At 38.1% G+C, this 19,599-nt stretch overlaps 1 protein-coding gene across 1 annotated transcript in view; it reads left to right on the forward strand.

Annotated features, from left to right (window-relative positions):
* Window positions 1–2,142: 2,142 nt before the first annotated feature.
* Window positions 2,143–19,599, forward strand: part of abca3b (ATP binding cassette subfamily A member 3b) — a 60,098-nt gene continuing 42,641 nt past the window's right edge. Inside the window, exons 1-5 of the mRNA XM_088327986.1 lie at window positions 2,143–2,390; window positions 4,168–4,253; window positions 6,345–6,591; window positions 11,624–11,751; window positions 18,775–18,940. Coding sequence (XP_088184112.1) covers window positions 4,200–4,253; window positions 6,345–6,591; window positions 11,624–11,751; window positions 18,775–18,940 — 595 coding nt within the window. The 5' untranslated portion in view covers window positions 2,143–2,390; window positions 4,168–4,199. The remainder of the gene's footprint in view (window positions 2,391–4,167; window positions 4,254–6,344; window positions 6,592–11,623; window positions 11,752–18,774; window positions 18,941–19,599) is intronic.

Here is a 19,599-nt window from a genome sequence, read left to right on the forward strand (position 1 = left end):
TCTACACTGTTGACTTTTCCTGGCTTGGTTTGGGTCGTGGTGAAGTTGGCACCAGTCTGTTCCTTGATGTTGTTGGCCCAGTTCTGGAGAATAATCTTGGACAATCCTGATGATCTTGTGATGTGACCATATCACTGCAGTTATCATTCGAGCACATTTTACAACAGTTCTTCGTAGGGTCCAATGTGCCCTCTTATGGTGTTGAGCACCGTTTCGTCTGTCACATGGGCTATAAAGCTGATACCTAGAGGTTTCCTGTAGCATCACATCGCCTTGGCCTGGATTTTCCTTTCCAGCTTTTCTGAGAGAGTCCAAGTCGCACAAGCGTAGAGGAAAATGGAAGTAACCAGGGCTTGCATGACTCTGATCTTTGGTTCCACTGCTATATTCCTGTCCCTCCAGAAGGGTTTAAAATTGGCAAGTGTGCCTGTGGTTTGAGCTACCCTAGCCAGGATTTCTGGTTCTGTCCCCTCTCCTGATAATGACAGCTCTTGGATGTTTAAATTTGGTGACAGGTTCAAGGTCTTGGTGGTTGATGGTGATGTTAGTGGTGACACCTCGAGGATTGTTGGCCATCACTTAGTTTTGTTTTTTTTTCTGTACTGATTTCCATTCCCAACTGGGTTGATGCCTTGTCCAGGCGACTGACCGGAGCTCAAAGTCCGTGTTCTCCTACCAATCCAGCAATGTTATCAGAAAACAGGGGTTAGTGACATTTTGTCCTGCCAATACTGACTGTACCTTCAGGTTGGCCCAGGACTCGACTCATGATTCTTTACACTGGGGGCGGTGAGGAAGAATGGGATAGTAGGGGGACGGCAGTCAGAAGTTTGAACGTCTGTTTGACGATTTGTACACAACACGTTAGGGCTGCACGATTAACCGAAATTGAATCAACATCGTGATGTGGCGTAGTGCGGTTGTGAAACCGCAAAGCACTGCGTTTTTTTCAAGGTTTTGTTGTGAGTGATGTAGTTTTGGCAAACCACAAATGTTATTGTTCGAGTTTTGAAAGCGTCGACCAATCAGAGGCAAGTTTTAATAATAGAACAAGCCAACAAATGCGATTCAAAGTTTGCAAGCACCACACCATGCCAGACCCACTGTGTGAGCTCATTGAGTGTCATGGCGGACTCCGTAAACATAGTCCCAGAGTCAACAAACGAGAAGGAAACGAAGCTTGCACCAAAGAAGGGCGGTACATCACTTGTTAGGACCTATTTTGGTTTAGCAGACGTGGAACAGAAGAAAATACCAGTTGCAGAACACAGGTCATTTGTACCAGCATCTTAAAAATTATCGCATTAAAATACACAGCATGTCAAAAAGGATTACAAGTAAAAGACGAAGAAGGTGCACCTACAAGTGAACTGAGAGGTAAACAAACCTCCATCAAAGCGGCATTTGCACCCTTCACGCTGTACGAAAAAGTTTGCAAAGGCACAAAAAAAATAACCAATTCTGTGACTGGCTAAAATGTCTAAACCTGCTATCGATTAGAGATATACATTTTATTAATGCAAGTTGATAAGTAAAATGTCATAATCAGAGTAATAACTAGTTGTAGCAGTAGTGTTAATAAGTTAGCAGGACTGGTGGGTTTGAATTAAAACTTGAATACATTTCTTTCACTGATGAACATGCTGCAGTAGCACATGGTAAATTGCAGATATGTCATTTTTACAGCCCTAAAAGTATGTAGATTTTTTTTAGTGTGCAATATTTACCTTTTTATATCGTGTGCAATTTATGTTTGTTGTTGTTTACTTTGTTTGGTGTGGGTTGTTTCAAGTGCATACATTTTATCTTTTATACTGTGCAAATGTTCTTGATTTTTTTAAGAGTTCATTATTTCATTTTTTCAAATGATATTTATGTTAGATGTTCGCTAGGAATTCACTGGGGAGCCAAGAGGGGGCCAGCCAGCAAAAGTTTAGGAACCATTGGATGCTGAATAAAGTTACAGAAAAGTCTGTCTGGGCATGCACTACGTCGAAGTTGACGTTACCCGTATTTCCTCCACAGCGTCTGCTACGAGCGAACAACCAATTAGGGTTGAACTCTTCAAGTCACATGACCAGGGCACTCCGAGTGGGTCACGTGGTGCATTTTGTTGACTATTCCGCTTTCATTTGGCGATTTGTGCGTCAGCTCGCCTCCTTTCTGGAGCTAGTGCGCCGTCATTGCCTAGCTAGCAGGCTGGCAGGCTTCAAGGGCGAAAATACAGTACATTATCGGGGAAATGCGCATTATATTGTTATTACAAGAGATCCGTGCGTAAGAAAGAAGAAAAAGCAATGGGTTTCTTATTCTCTCCTTTTTAAGTCAACGAGAGAACGGAGGAAAGGAACTACTAACCTGTTAAGGACACCTGCAAAAACAAGACTGAGGTAATTTCACTGGTTATTTTTTTACCTACCAAAGAACTAACGTGTGGAGCTGATTTGAGAATAAAATTAGGTGAGCTATCTCCGAGATAATATGTCATTTGGCGAAATTATGAGCACTTTTGGGGATAACAAACATGTATTATGTCCAATCACTGGGACGCTTTGCACCCCTCACGGCGCTCGGAGGCGGAAACAAGGAAGGGTTTACCGTCTGAAAGGGTTGTTCATTTCTTAAATTAAATTCCAACCGATAGAAGGGTATTCTAAGGAAGTGAAGAGTAAGAAGGGGCTGTGTTAATGTGAATGTGATGCTTTCAATAAAATAGATAGGGTTTGGTGTCCAACCAAGAGCGCATGGATGTGTCCCTATCAGCCCATCAAAGAAAGATAAAGGATGCAATGCTCGGTCAAGTCAAGTCATGTTTATTTGTATAGCCCTTAGTAACAGAGTCTCAAAGGGCTGCACAGACTAGATAGATAGATAGATACTTTATTCATCCCCGAAGGGAAATTCACATTTCCAGCAGCATCCCTGAGCTGAGAACAATACAATAATAAAGCAAAAAGAATACAATATACAAATACCCAGTGTGACGACCCAGACTAGAGACTATTGCTAACTACAAACTCTTATTACACCATCCTCTGATCTAAAACGTGCATGAGGGCAGGGAAACACTCAAAAACCTCATCGTGAGAAAATGAAGAAACCTTGAGTGGGACCGCACATCAGGTAATGTTCAATTATAAAAAGCGGTGTATTTCGAAATAATAGTGGAAAAAAACCGTAAAAAAGAAAGGAAACAAATTTGCGTCTAGGAGTGAGTGACAACAAGGAAGTGTTGACTTTTTATAACTTTTAATTGCTTAAGGAAGCATTTATCAGGGTAAGTACAGTTGCTTGGAATCATTGTAAAGATTTGAATTTTAATGTTGGGTTTTCAAGGGTTGAAAAATGCATGGATTTTGGGTAAATTGCTCGTAAATGATTCAATATGTAAATCGTGGTTATATTTGTTTTTCTGCAAGATACACGATACACCCTAGATTTTGTTATATTAATGGTACTGGAGAAATTGACTATGAAAGTCCTTAAAAAGTGCTTGAATTTGGTAATAAAAACTTCTATGAACCCAGATTTATTTATTTATTAAAAATGGTGATAAATATATAAATTCAAAATGGTTTTATCTTATGCGGGGCACGATTGTATTCTTTTGGCTTTATTATTGTACTGTTCTCAGCTCAGGGATGCTGCTGGAAATGTGAATTTCCCTTCGGGGATGAATAAAGTATTTATCTATCTATCCATCTATTTTAGTTTTGAACTGGACAGTGATGCTACATTGAAGAAAAAGTCTTTGTTGTCAAATATTTTGCTGTTTTGGTCACTAAGTTAAACCCTTAACCCTAGTGTTGTCCTTATTTTTAGGACTTTTTTTTGTACTTTTTTTATACAGCTTATCTGGATATCTGAATAAAAACAACATTTCAATTTTTGTACAGCAGGGACCCATGTAGGAAAAGTCATAACATTTAAAGTTAAATAAGATATATATATTTTTTTGGTCTTTAACTTTGACCCGAGGACAACAGGAGTATTAAAGGTCTATTTTTAATCACACGTTTGCCATCTTTCACTTCTTGCTGTTATTTTTAAAGAGAACTGAAAAGTATTCCTATTTCGGTTTAGTATCTTGTTAAAACTTCTAAAGAAACTCACTTTTTATGACATTGTTGATGTTTTGATTTGCCTTTTTTTTTTTCCCCATTCTAGTGACCCGTCAACAGTTGAGAAGACTGTTAAGAATGGCTATAGCACGGCAGTTTGGGCTGTTGGTCTGGAAAAACTACCTTCACCAAGTAAGTTTGATAGAGGTGCATCCACTTAATGCAAGCATACATGTTTTCATGTCACATGAGGCTGTAAATGTAATCACTATGGCTCTCTGCTGCAGAACCTCTCCAGATTAGTTGGACACTGTCATGTAACACATTTTACAAGCTGTCTTCAGACCTGTAACATTTAAAACCATGCTTTATTTATTCTATTCTATATACCAAAGCCAAATCCCCCTGGTGGGAGGTAGTTAGAGTCAAGAACACACTCATGGCCACCAAACGTTTATTCCTCTTTGCTCTTCCCAACCTGACACAGAACATTAAGCCCAGAGCACAACAAGGGGCGAGTTGCTGTTCCATGCTACCCCTTCATCAGCAGAGAGGCCCAACAGTATACACTTCTTAAGCAAGCCTAGTATATAATTCTTTGATTTTTGTGTGTGCGTCTTTATGAACACGATGCAGTGTCCTTGATGCTCAAAAATCATAAAGTATTAAAAGTCAAAGTGAAAAAAGCCACATATTTGAATTGCATTTGCATGCATTTTACTGAAAATGTGCTAAAATCTTTATTATTGTGTTTATAAAAATACTTTAAAATATTGCCTCTAGAAATAATACATAGCGATAATAATAGATTTACAGATTTTGTCAACCCTACTAAAACAAAAAGGTATAAAGTATATAATATGTATTTTACAAACATTCAATCTGACCTTTGTGGAAAACTAACACTGATTATCATCTGATCTCAGGTCCAAATTAACTTTGCACTAAGAAATCATTGTGTATTTTGATCATCACAAGAACCCAATATTGTAATGTGTGCATTCCCGCAGTAGCTATTATTGAGGAAGCAGTTTTGAAGGAATTGCAAACCCTGTATTTGAATTCATTATATAATATCAAAGACAATGTGCCTTCCTTCCTTAAAAAATGTGCACACTTCGGTTTGAACATTTTGAAGGAAAAACATTTGCACTTCGTTTTAACAAAAAATGCAATGATTTTAACTCACTCATCATTCTTTGAATATTCACCTTTTAGTCATGAGACTGACCCTAGATTACATCTTATAGCTGCTATACTTAGATTGAAAGGCTATAACGTCTTAATATTTTTTCAGATACATGTTGAATGTTTTTTCTCTGCAAATAGTTAATTGTCTCTTTTTGTTAATTGAATATTGGTGCTTTTTTGTGCTGCACTTAAATAAAAAGCCACAAACAATCAAACAAATAATGTTTCTCAACCTTTACTGTGCCAAGAGTCCATCACACAATCTCACAAAAAGCATTGGATTGCACATATCCCCACAAAAAACAACCCTTTTGATGTTCTTATCGAGAAACAACAATGTGAATCTCAACACCTGTAACTATTAATGAAAACACAAATTGTCTATTCCTTGAAATGAATACAAATTTTTGAAAAGGGTAGCGCATCATAACAACAGTGCAATGAAAAGAAGTGCAATAACACTTAGAAGCAACATAAAAACAAATATTTTGTAAGATATATTATGCTTCCACAGTTTTGTGTGCTCATTTAGGGGGGTGATGGCCCTGGGGAAGGAGCTCTCCCTGAGCTGTTTGTCCTGGTTTTAAGGGACCTGTGTAGCCTACCATAGGGCAACAGGTCAAAGAGGTGGTGGCAGGGGTGGGAAGATAATACTAACCAAGAACATCTGTGAGAAATTAAAATATATAGAAGTTATTAGAATTGATTACAATAACCTTTTGGTGACCAAGATTCTGCATCTAAAGATATATATGAAAATAATACAGTTTAGTATAATCATGAAACACAATACCTGTGTACCTTGCAAGTATTGCTTGGTGGCATCTTTTTTTGTGAAATCTGATTTGGTACCACAAAGCACAGGAAGAATGCTGTAAATTGTTGTAAAATGAAATTTCCAAAAAAAAAAAAAAGAAGAATTTCTTTCAAAACACTCAAGGCCCAAGTTGGATGTTTACCACTTCCTCATAAAGCAGCCACAAATATGCCAATTACTGCCTCTGATTAGTTAAAACTTGTGACTGATAGCTCATGACAAATAACCCCGTGATGTGTAATCTGCCAACCCCCCCTTACTAACTTCCTTCCCAGAAACGTCAAATCCTGGTAACGCTGGTGGAGATCATCTTGCCACTGCTATTCTCCGGCATCCTTATTGTGCTGCGTCAAAAGGTGCCCTTCAAGGACTTCCCCAACGCCACCGTCTATGAAAGCTTTGCCGTGGATTCTCTGCCCAAAAACTTCCTGAGACACTTGCAGTTGGCCTACGTGCCGGCTAACTCGAGCGTCGTGCGGCAAGTAGCAGAGGACGTCCGACGCAACCTAGCCATTGCCTCAGGTGGGTTGGGGTTTGGTCTCAGAGCCCGTGCCCAACAGTTCAATTTCAATAAAGGAGGTTGTAAAAATGTTGTACACCAGGTAGCACTAAAAATCTTTGGAGTTTACCAAATGTCACCATCACAACCAACATTGAAATACAACACTAGGGTCTAAGATTTCATCAGAATACTGCATATGGTCATAAAAATCCAATATGTCAAGCATGTTGCAACATTATTCAAACTTGGACAAAATATATAGTCAAAACACTGCTCTCTGAAGCTGTAGGAGGTTTTCCTCCGGCCACTCCGGTTTCCTCCCACATTCCAAAAACATGCTTGTCAGATTAATTGGCCGGTCCAAATTGTCCCTAGGTGTGAATGGCACCAGTTCAGGGTGTACCTTGTACACTGCCTGAAGATAGCTGGGATGGGCTCCAACACCCTGCAACCCTACTGAAGAGAAGTGGTGCAAATAACAACTCTTCTAAACACTTGCTACATCAAGTGAAATTTCCTTAAAAACGTATTCTGGATGTGAGGTCAGTTAATTTAATGGATGCAAGTGTGTGTGCTAGGGATAGATGTGAGTGGCAAAGGATAGTTAAAAATGACTGATAGACGCATATGATGCGGAGGGGGTAAACCAGTGTATGCTCTCATGTCTCTCTGCTGATTAAGGGTTGCATGGCACAGCAACTCACCCCTTGTTTTGCTGTGGGCTTAATGTTCAATGTTAGGTTGGGAAGAGAGAGGAGGAATTAATATTTGGTCAATGTGAGTGTGTTTTTGACTCTAGCAACCTCCCACTAGGAGGATATGGCTTCGGTATATTGATTGATTAAAATCAGACAGATATGATGGTCCAAAAGCGTTAAGACATTTAAAAACTAGTAAATGCATCTTAAAATTGATATTGAAACACACAGGGAGCCAATGCAGCGAATTTAGAATAAGTGTCATTTAATTTTCTCCCCCCTCTGTGCTAATACATTTTGTACTCGTTGCAAGCTCGCAATGTTCTTTTTAGGAAGACCAGAGAGCAGGGCATTACAATAATCTAAACAAGAAGATATAAAAGCATACATCAGCACCTTTGTGTTTGCCTGAGAGAGAATTGAGCAGACTCTGGCTATATTCCTAAAATGAGAAAACCCAATTATAGTTATTTTTTAGTAAGTGGAATAAAATAGAGGTCATAGGCAAAAATAACGCCCACATTTTTAATGAAGGTCTAAGATCTTAGTTTTGGTAAAGGTTTCTTTCCATGACTTTCAGGGCCAATGACTAAGAACTCTGTTTTGTCTTGATTGAGCTGTAGCCATTCATGACTTGATATCTGAAATGCATATTTATAGGGTATCTATAGGCCCTATGTCATCAGAGGACACTGCAATGTACAGCTGGGTGTCGACAGCGGAACTATGGAAATTGACTCCGTATCTCCTGATGACTTTCTTGGGAAGCATATACAGATTAAAAAGTACCGGGCCCAAAATTTAACCTTGGGGAATCACACATTTAATTGCATGAGTTCTGGTCGAACATGCATCCATACCTACTAAGAAATATCAGTCAGTGACATAGGAACAAAACCAGTTCAAAACAGGGTAAGAGTTGCCCACAAGGTTTGCGAGTCTAGTTTATACTATGTGATTATCTACTGAGTCAAATGCAGCACTGAGATCCAGTAGCACCAAAGCTGTGAGTTTATTAAAGTTCATGTTATACCTGATGTAATTTTAGATCTTTAAAAGGGCAGTCTCATTGCTGTGGTTGATTTTAAAACCAGACTGAAATTTCTCTAAAATGCTGTTTACTTCTAAGAAAGAATTCAGCTAAAAAAGACAATTTTTCTAAAACTTCGTCTAAAAATGGTAGGTTGGACTCTGGACGGTATTAATAAAAGTGCTTGAGTCCAAATTGCTCTTCTTCAGATGAGGCCTAATCACAGCTGTTTTAAAGGCGGCATGGAAAACGCCCGTCTGAAGAATGCAATTGACTATATTTAAAATCTGTTATATAATATATAAAATGTTCTTAAACAAGATGTGTGATTGGGTCTAAAAGGCAGGTTGTTGAGTGGACTTGGAAGAAAAGTGTTTTTGCATCAACCAAGGCATATAGGCAGTCTTAAGATCAAAACAAAGAGGGTTTAGCGTTTTATGTTGGTTGATGACCCAAAATCAAAAGAAACTAGACTAAAATTAAGGTTGCTATTGTTAACCTGATGAACTCGAGTTATCAAATCATTCAAATTAAAACTTCATTTTGCACAATTTGGACCAAAAAATCACTTCAAATCACATCATGTATAATTTTTGCTCATATTGAATTGAATATTATCGTATTAGACAAGAGCTCGTAATATCGGGATTGCATCGGAAGTGACAGTCTTCTCGGGTCGATTCTTTTTTCCTTTTTATCTTAAAATTCCCTCAAAACCAAACATTGGGTGACCAAAGTTTAGAGTTTTCTCAAATTAAAAACCATGCTAGCCGGACTCTGCAAAAACTGAACTGCAAGGTGGCAACTGTCATTAAAATCATTGAACCTATTTTAGGAACTCATTTGCCTCAGACAAATTTAGTGTTACAGTCAAACATTATGTAAGTATTACTTGGATCACGGTCAGATTTTTTGGTTTTACGAAACAATGGTATACCTGTGAAATCAACAAATGTGGTCATGCTATACAATCTTAAAAAAGGGTGCAACAAACTCTTGTGCTCGTGCAAAAGATAAATACTCACACAAGTGCTACTGTTACTGCCTTAAACAGTAAAATACACTCAGTTATAGGTTGTTTGTAATTGACCATAGATACAATTGTAATAAACACCCAATAGGCAATATAAACAAGACATTGCCTAATGAATAGAAGCCACTAAATTTTAACTTCTTTCAGCACTGACACTGTCTTTCTTGGGAGGCGGAAGTGAGTCCTGCTTCTTGAAAACCTTTCATATGCAAAACCAAGAGGACCAACTGGGATTACTGGTTCCTCAGGAAACTGGGTCAGGATGGCAAGTGTGCCACGCCTTGTTTTCGTTTTATACGCTTGCGTCCTTATTCCCAGTGCAGTAGTATCTTTTGTGTCTTGCGTGAACGCTGTCCCGGAAATTAGCCAGATTGTGTGGTTTCTGGTTGTCCTTACACAACACAACGTCTCCCATATGAATAATTAAGACAGCCTCACTATTCTCAGAGACGACAAATACAACCTGCCTATGCACCAGACTGTCAACACAGTGCCTCAGTTGTTGTGTTCTCTGTGGTTGAAACGCCTGCTGTTATTCAAAATGTCACAGCCACCACGGTTTTGAAATGTCTTGATGTTTTTTGTCCATTTTGTTTTTCAATGTGTATTACGAAATGACACATTGCGTAATCTCAAATCTGATTCCGTACAAGCCGGGACTTGAGCTGTTCAGAGGTTATAACAGTGCTTATGTCATGAACACAACACAAGTCAGATATTTTCTGATAAATTTATATTAATAATAATACACATGCCAATTCGCATGGTCAAAGTTTGATTAATATTGATAGGAGATTTATTGGAGACAACAATATTATTTGCTAGGCGTCCACTTTTGAAGAATTCAGATTGTTACCTATTAATAACCCTGAAATAAGGAGGTGTTTAGCATTTGTTGGACTCATTTTAACCCTCGGCTGGCTTTGGCCTTGATAATCTTTGGGAGGCGCTGACATAAGTGAGGAGAATAAAGTCTAAGCTTCCTTGTTTAAGCTGCTGGCCTCGTACCTTTTTCTTATGATTTGTTGTAATATAACTGGCATTTGATTTTGTTTTTTGGGGGGGTGGGGTAACGTCTCAAATAGTAAAAAAACATATATGTTGTATGTTTGGAAGTATAATACAACAACTAAATCTTTCTAATATAATCCATTTAAATGTAATCTAAAAGTAACATAATCTAGTGTTTTTCAACCAGTGTGCCGTGAGACCTTGTCGAGTGTGCGGCTGGAATTTGCCCAATTTTATTTTTCCAGAAAATCAGGCCATTATTCAGTATTTTTGCTATCTTCAGACGAGGAACTGTAATAGTCATCCATTTCAGTAGGTGGCAGTAGATTTTTATATACTTTTTATATACTAATTATCTGCTCATGAGGTAGCACAGTACATTTAATAACTTAAGATGTTAACAAAGCGGTTTAAGATTTCACTGTAAAAAATTAAAACATAAATAAAGCACATCATTCTTTTTTATTTTAAGTATTTTTTTCTTCTTTTTATATACGAAATACCTTCTTATGAGGTAGTACAGTGAAATATTTGATATGACGGATGGTGTGTCTCGGAAATTTTTATAAATGAAAGTGTACCTTGGTTCAAAAAGGTTTGAAAAACACTGATCTAATCTATCTTATCTTCTTTCAATCCAATCTATTTTATCTAAATCTATTCCATCTAAATCGAATATAAGATATCTATCCATTGAAATCTATCTAAATCTAATCTTTCTAATTGAATCTAAAACTAATATAGTTTATTTAAACTACTTTATTAATCCAGATTTGTCTGTGTGTTCTTGTTTGTATATGATTTACAGGCTTCGAAACAGCTAAACCGATTTTCTTGAAAATGTACCCAGTTGTACTTTAGGTCTCCGCAAGTGTCTTTAGCTAAGTTTCATGTCAAGGCACCCCCAATAAAAACCAACAAAATCGATAAACATCTCTTTTCATTTGGTCTGCTTTCATGGGGCATCTAACACCATCTGGCTGCCAAATTGGGTTCTGCAGCTCCCGACCACTCAAAGCAGCGTGTTTATTCAGTGTGGCTGACCCAAACGTAACCCTTTAGGTTTTAGGCCTTTGTGTAAGAATTTGCTGCAATCTGAATACCTGCACGAGTGTCTGATAAGTGAACTGTACATCTGAATGCTTTTCGGGAATGGACTGAAATAGGACCCGAAATGAACAAAAGCAAGAATGACGTTTTATAGCAATCAGGCATTGATATGAGATACCCCGTGGGTCTGTGTTTGATAAGAGCAATGATAATGTTTTTTTCTCTTCCAGTGCGTGGTTTTGAGACTGAGACACACTTTGAGAACTATGTGAAGAATGACCCTCAGTCTGGCAGACTCCTGGCGGCTCTCGTTTTTGAGAAACCCTGCTGTCACGACAACGAGCCTTTGCCACTGCAGGTATGAGTGCCATACTATATGGAAAATGTATAAATATCAACTACATTCTAATACCACCTTTTTGTTACTCATACTAAGCTTGAGCAAGGATCTCTATGTCAAACTGATTGAAGTGCTGAATAAAGATGTAAGATACAAGCCTAGGGCCGCAATAAGTGTTCTCATGTTGAAAAATATTAAATCGACGCATATTGAACCTTATTGAACCTACTGAAAAGCTAACAAATGCAGTCTATTCCAATATGATAAAGCAATATTTTCTTACAGTTCAGTCAGTAATCTCTAATTTTCATCAGGCACAAAGGACACATTTCTTTCATAGGAAAATCCCCATAATATGAACAGCTTATATTTTGTATTTTAGCAGGAGTGAGCTAAATTCCAATCATTCTCCAAAACTGCAATCAAATAAAGGAGAATTAACATACAGTGAAAACAAATGCACTGATGTATGATACAATGATAACATACAGTTTGTCTATGCCATTTGAGCATCACCCACATTATGAAGCAAAAGCATTTTTGGGTGGCATTTCCCTTTTTGGCAGGGTCATTCACCTCTAGAATGACTTGCGCGATTGCTTGTAAAAGATTGTGATCCTAGGCAAACTTGTTCTTGCCTGAGAGAGTAGAATGTCTTTCGGAGAAAGCTGCTGAATCGATATTTAATATCATTCAGCAATACCAATAGTGCTGACGCAGTTTTTTTGTATTTTAACCTCTAGAGTGACTTCCCTGATTGCCTGTGAAAGATTGTGATGCTGGCCAAACTTTTTATGTTTTTGGGAAAGTAGAGTGTCTTTTTATGAGAGCTGCTGAGTCAGCAAAAACAAAAAGACCGAGTCCGCTTTTATGGTGTTTTTCACATCTTGTGAAACCTAGCTTAAACCTGTAAATGATGGTGTCGATATTTAATGTTGTTCTGGCCTGGAAGAGTGTTATGTTTTTCTGGGGAAAATTCCGAGTCAACAAAATAAAAGGCAATGGCAGCTTTTGGCATTTTTCACGTGTTGGGTAACTACCTGATTGTCAGTGAAAGATGGTCGTCATATTTAAACTCCTCCCCTCTGTTCTTTGGTGGATAGAAAAACAAACAAACAAATAGATATATACAGTATACTCCATGTAAGGTTGTTTTTGCTGTACTTCAGATTTACAAATACAACATTGAAAAAACAGACCGTTATGTGATAACAAACAGCTTAAACTGATTTTGTTTTTATACAGGAAAGACATTATTAAACACTTCTTTTTCGTTAACTCATTTACCAAATTAGGTGTTTTTTATTGTCTTTATGCTGTCAAAGGGGATTGTTGTTTGCATGAATGCTAACAATAGAGTGTTACAATGGCGGTGTGAAAACACCAAGTAAACAAATTGATACACAAGTTATGCGTAAAAGTATTCATTGAGTAAATAATAATCGTCATTTGCATACTTTTTTCCAGAACATACACTCCCAACACACTTTATTTTCAGGGCACTTTTCCGGACGTGTTCGTATTCGGACATGTTTGGCTCCATTACTCCCCTTCAAAGATAAACAGACTTGTCCGATTATTTTCAATACTTCCAATAGCCTCTGACCTTCTGATTGACATCACCTTTGGCCAGTAGCAAGCTTTTCTTCAAACTGAGTCCTTAGCCTGTGACAACCTGTATTTAAAAAAAAAAAAAAAAAAATGTCTTAAGTAATTAAGCTCCAAAAATCTTTAGCCAAAAGTGACCGATTCAGATGCGGATTGACACATTGGTTGGCAAATGAAATTACCAATGTAAATTTGGATCCATTTACAGTGTGTATTCATAATCAGAGCCAAATGTAAACATTGACAACTCTTTGACAGTGTCTAAAAACTGGCCAAAGTGAAGTACACGAATGTAACTTTTGTAGAGTTCTCAACTGGTCGTCTCCAAATAGTCAATTTTAGAAATGCTGAGACCTACCATTATTTTTTTGTTGTTGTTGAATACAATCTTGAGTTTTTCAGATTGTGATCATATTTGACAAGGTATTAGGTAAGTCTTCAAGCTATTGTCTCAGCGGTTTTCCAGCTAAGATGCCCATGCTACACTCTTTTGTAGGCATTTGATTGATTTTAGGCGAATTTTACAGGAACGATAAGTGGTTAAACTCTCACAACCTTAAATAATTGGTCAAGTATACTGGACTGTCTTAGAAAATTAGAATATTGTGATAAAGTTCTTTATTTTCTGTAATGCAATTAAAAAAACAAAAATGTCATACATTCTGGATTCATTACACATCAACTGAACTATTTCAAGCCTTTTATTATTTTAATATTGCTGAATTTGGCTTACAGCTTAAGAAAACTCAAAAATCCTATCTCAAAATATTAGAATATCATGAAAAAGTATACAAGTAGGCTATTCAACTAATCACCTGAATCATCTAATTAACTCGAAACACCTTGCGAGGGTTTCCTGAGCCTTAAAAACACTCAGCTTGGTTCAGTAAACTAAATCACTGCTGATCTGACTGCTGTCCAGAGGACCATCATTGATACCCTCCATCAGGAGGGTAAGACACAAAAAGAAATTTCTCAAAGAGCAGGCTGTTCACAGAGTGCAGTTTCAAAGCATATCCACAAAAAGTCTGTTGGAAGGGAAAAATGTGGCCGGAAACGCTGCACAACCAAGAGAGATGACCGCAGCCTTAACAAAATTGTGAAGAAGAGCCGCTTCCAGAATTTGGGGGAGCTTCAAAGACAGTGGGCTGAAGCTGGAGTCCAGGTATCAAAAGCCACAGTTCACAGACGTGTCCGGGAAATGGGCTACAATAGCCGTATTCCCATGGTCAAGCCACTTCTGAACTCAAGACAACGGAAGAAGCGTCTGACTTGGGCTATGGAGAAGAAGCACTGGACAGTTGCAGAGTGGTCCAAAGTCCTCTTTTCAGACGAAAGCAAGTTTTGCATTTCATTTGGAAGTCAAGGCGCCAGAGTCTGGAGAAAGGCTGGAGAGGAGCAAAATCCAAGTTGCTTGAAATCCAGTGTGAAGTTCCCACAGTCAGCAATGGTTTGGGGAGCCATGTCAGCTGCTGGTGTTGGTCCACTGTGTTTCATCAAGTCCAGAGTAAATGCAACTGTGTACCAAGAGATTTTAGAGCACTACATGCTTCCATCTGCTGAAAAGCTCTATGGAGATGAGGATTTCATTTTCCAGCATGATCTGGCACCTGCCCACAGTGCCAAAACCACCAGTAACTGGTGCACTGACCATGGCATCACTGTCCTTGATTGGCCTGCTAATTTCCCTGACCTGAACCCCATCGAGAATTTGTGGGGTATAGTTAAGAAGAAGATGAAAGACACCAGACCTACAAATGCAAATGAGCTGAAGGCCGCTATCGAAGCATCCTGGGCATCAATAACACCTCAGCAATGCCACAGGCTGATTGCCTCCATGCCACGCCGGATTGATGCAGTAATCCGTGCAAAAGGATTCCCAACCAAGTACTGAGTGCATCAATGGACCTTTTTAAATGTTTGATTTAGTTTTGCTGTTATAAAATTATTGTTTTACTTGGTCTGAGGAAGTATTCTTATATTTTGAGATAGGATTTTTGAGTTTTTTTCAGCTGTAAGCCAAAATCAGCAATATTCAAATAATAAAAGGCTTGAAATAGTTCAGTTGATGTGTAATGAATCCAGAATGTATGACATTTTTGTTTTTTAATTGCATTACAGACAATAAAGAACTTTATCACAATATTCTAATTTTCTGAGACAGTCCAGTATGTAACCTACTGTACTTCAGGTATTCTGTTCACAACAAAAGTCGGTTGTAAAACAATATATCACTTTATAGAACAAATCACAATCTCTAGTCAGACAACTGCTCAAGTAAAAATGCTACTGTACTTCAGCAATACACAATAAAAGTAAAACCTTCTTGCTGCCTGACATTGCTGGATGGGAACAAGGCTAGCATTCAAGTATACCAAACACAGAAACTCTAAACCCTGTGCACACCTAATGCCCAGCATTGTGCGTGTGGCGTCATGTGTGCAGACACTTTTTGGAGGAAAACTGCGCGTTGCTAATGGCGCCGAGTATCAAACATGTTTGATAGTTTTGGGGCTCAGTCGCCAAATTCTTCATGTGTGCACGAGACAAAGAAAAACAGCGACTTGACGCGTGTGCTCTAAATACGAAACATTGCGGTGATGTCTTTTGACCAGAGTTTACTTGAATAGATGGTAATTCCAACTATTTTCTGGCTATTTCGGGTCCCAAACAGCTCTTCAGGTTGCTTTTGTTACTTTAAACCATACATTACCAATTTTTATGAAGCATTATTACTTAAAAAGGGGGAAAAAGACAAAATGATAAAAACAAGCCAAACAAAAAATGCATGGAGTATATTTTTCTTTTACGTTGTACTATTGTTTGTCCTTTGTCATGATTTACAGTCATCTTAAGATTGTACCGCTCCCGAAAATGTTCTTTCATATGTATATCATTTAGGACAGAAAAGTCACAAACATCTTTTTGGGGGAGGTGTCCTGATACAACTGTTTTTTTTTTATACAATACTAAAATCGTGGGATCTGCATATTGTTAGATACTGATATGAGAACTGCATTTTGTTGTTTGGCATGTTTTTCTTTCTTTTTTACAAGTAAGAACAACTCAGTTTGAATTAAGACAACTGTAGTTCAAGTCAGTTTAAGGTTAGTAATTTTTCCTTGCCCTGATGGTGAAATAATAGTCTTTGGTTTGCAATAATCTGTGGTCTGTGCAGCCCTTTGAATAATATAAAAGAGAGATAACAATAGAAAAAAAAAATCAACTTTAATTTTTTATACAAACCCATTACTGAAAAAACAGGAAATATAATTTAAAGAATTTATAAATCTACAAAGAAGATGAAATGCAAAACAATTTTAACCCTGTTGTACTCAACAGATTGAAGGTCAACAACACAGTATCCCCAAAAATGCATATTGACCACTTCTAAGAGAAAAAAGGCATCTTGAAGGGAACCAGCTGTTGAATTGTAGGAAGCCAGTCGCCTTCGTTCAAGAGCCGGCTCATAGAGACGTTGTGTTCAGGAACGACATGAGTCGGTTGCCATGGGCCCCATTCGCCTTTTTTTCCCGTCTCATTAGTAGATACCATATTTGTAATTGCTATCTGTACATATATATGGTTGTCGCTATTTTGGTGACATGATCCAAATAGACGTGACGTAAACAATTCAGAGGACAGCGGGAACCCGCACCTCTGAAAACTGCGTCTGGTTTGCGGGGGCATGTCGCCGTCGGCATCCAAAGTAATTCTCCACTTTTGACCATCAGTAACGGTGATGCCATAACGGTGGAAGAAATAATTAGTTAAACTACCCTGTTACTACCAGCTTGGTGGCCTTGGGTGTAGGTTGCCCGCCCTGAGAGCCGGAGGTCGCTGGTTTGAGCCTCGGTCAAGTCGTACCCAAGACTCACAACACTGGTACCCATTGCTTTACTGCTTTGCACTTGGCATTAGGTGTTGGAATTGGGGGGGGGGTTGGTCACCATTACATAACTGTGTTATTTATAACGGAGTTATTACCAACACTGACAGTGTCAATCATAAAAGAGTACGCACAATTTGTTTTTTAATAGCGTCTTAATTTCCTTTTTGAATCAGTATTTCTTTTTGAATACTCTAATGTGTAATCTACATACGTGGTGACAATTGACACACAGAAATCATTGTCAAAACAAATTCAAAGGCACAGTGTGTGTTATTTATTTCCTCCTAGTAATACAAAAAAAACTTTCATTTAGTAAAAAACATTGATTTAAATCATTTATTTGATTTAAATACTAGGCAAAAATACATGAACTATCATACCAATGTTATTTATTATTAATATTCAGAGGTCATGACATTTATATTTCTATTTCATAGCAGAATCCATACCTAGTAGTCGTCGTCATGATTGTCAGGCATCTTGCTGCTTCTCTGTGCTCATTTAGCACTGGTTTTTGTTCACATTTGACCATACATTGCCATCAGTATGTGTTTTTTAGTCGTGGTTTTTTTTTGGGGGGGGGGCACCTTGGTTTAAAGTCTTGCCGACTGAGAGCGAGCGGGAGGGGGGGAGTGAGAGACTGAGAGCGGTAAGGTAGGGGGCGAGGCAGATACAGGGAGAAGGACGGTGACAAAAAAAGTGGAACACAAACTCTTCTCAGCGAGATGTAGGTGAACGCACAGCACGTGTCCGGTCACAGTACAGAATGATATACGCTGTGATATGTATTGGACAATCGTCATCGTAATTGTCAAGTCAAGTTGTGCTGGACAATCGGCTTTAATCTTGGCTGCCTGAAATGGTGGTGGTGCGGGGAGCATTTACCCCCCCCCTTTTTTTCTGTGAAGGAGTCAACCAGCAAAACCTGTAGCGCAAAGCAGCGAGGATATTCTGTATGTACCTGATGTTACATATTGAAATAAATAATATATAGACAAATATGACAAAGAAAAATAACTTCAAGTTGACTGCAATTGAAAATACATGTTTTTGTTACATTTAGAGGAATATTCTTCAAATGCCACTGTTTCTAGTGAATTGTGAGTAACGCAACTCATATGAAATATGAAAAGAAGATTTGAGAAAAGATCTCGACAAGAGAGACAACCTACATGTTCTCGCACAAATCAGTGGGAATACACAATTAACGAGCACAAAAGTGGAATTGCAAGTATCGAGATGGGCTTCCAAAAGCTGGAATTTTGAGCATTGGGGTGAATCTCTTGGGATGCCAATTCATGTACAAGTGATACGTAGCATTTTTTCTGTGTTACCGCTTGAAGTGAATCTAAGAATCGCGCTTTTAATTATGATGATATGAGAGATGAGATGAGATATAACTTCCTGCAAAACCGACCTTAGCATCTGTTTTGCACCAATTCCGCTATTTGCCTTCCTGACTTATGCAATTATACACCAAAGGTGTGTTGTCACCTTGTCATCTCACTTTTGTTTGTGGTCCACATATTTAATGCCTACAGGTCAGCTACCACCTGCGCTTTACATTCACCCCTCGCAATGCTCCAACCAAAGAAAAGTCAGAGTTGGATCCGAACAACGACTTGGACTGGCACACGCTAAGCCTCTACCCACTTTTTCAACTGCCTGGCCCAAGAGAACAATATGACAAGCATGGGGGAACACCTGGTAAGCACATTTATTGTCTCATGGTCCTCTTCATTTTGACTCTGAACTGGAGTCACGGCTGATTTTAGAAGGAAAAAAAAGTTTGTTCCTTATAAAACGGATGCCTGAGGTGTGCCAACTCTCCTGATCTTGGGGGAAATATTCGATAAAACCGCTGGCATTTTCCTGTGCACTCTGCTTCCTTTAAATTTTTAATAGTTTAATGCAATGGATTACAGTAAATTACTCTTTTTTGTCTAAATTATACAAAATCTATATTTAAATATTTTTTTGTGTGTTTTTATATTTACATCGCTATTTAATTATTAGTGATTTGATTGTTATAGCTTTGGATTCATCAAAATGTATAGTTTTATACACAAAATTGTTCTAAACAGTTTTGTGAATCATGCTGTTTAAAGGATCAGCGTAGAATAATTTTTACGCAGTCTGGCTCCACAGGATGGCAGCAGGTCAAATAGAACATTTATGGCAAGATAAAATTTCGGTCCTGCTCACCCTCTGACGATGTCACATTATGAGAGCTCAAATTGGACAACATCGAGGATTTTTTTCTATTTGGCTGAATAGATAGGATTTTATTAGTTTTTGATGGAAAAATTAGCAAGCATATGTATTTGTCGTCTTTAATTAGTTTGACTGTTGGATTCAGAGATCAG

Source organism: Urocampus carinirostris, chromosome 1, assembly GCF_059441175.1.
Source record: "Urocampus carinirostris isolate Australia breed hairy pipefish chromosome 1, RoL_Ucar_1.0, whole genome shotgun sequence".
Lineage (NCBI taxonomy): Eukaryota > Metazoa > Chordata > Actinopteri > Syngnathiformes > Syngnathidae > Urocampus > Urocampus carinirostris.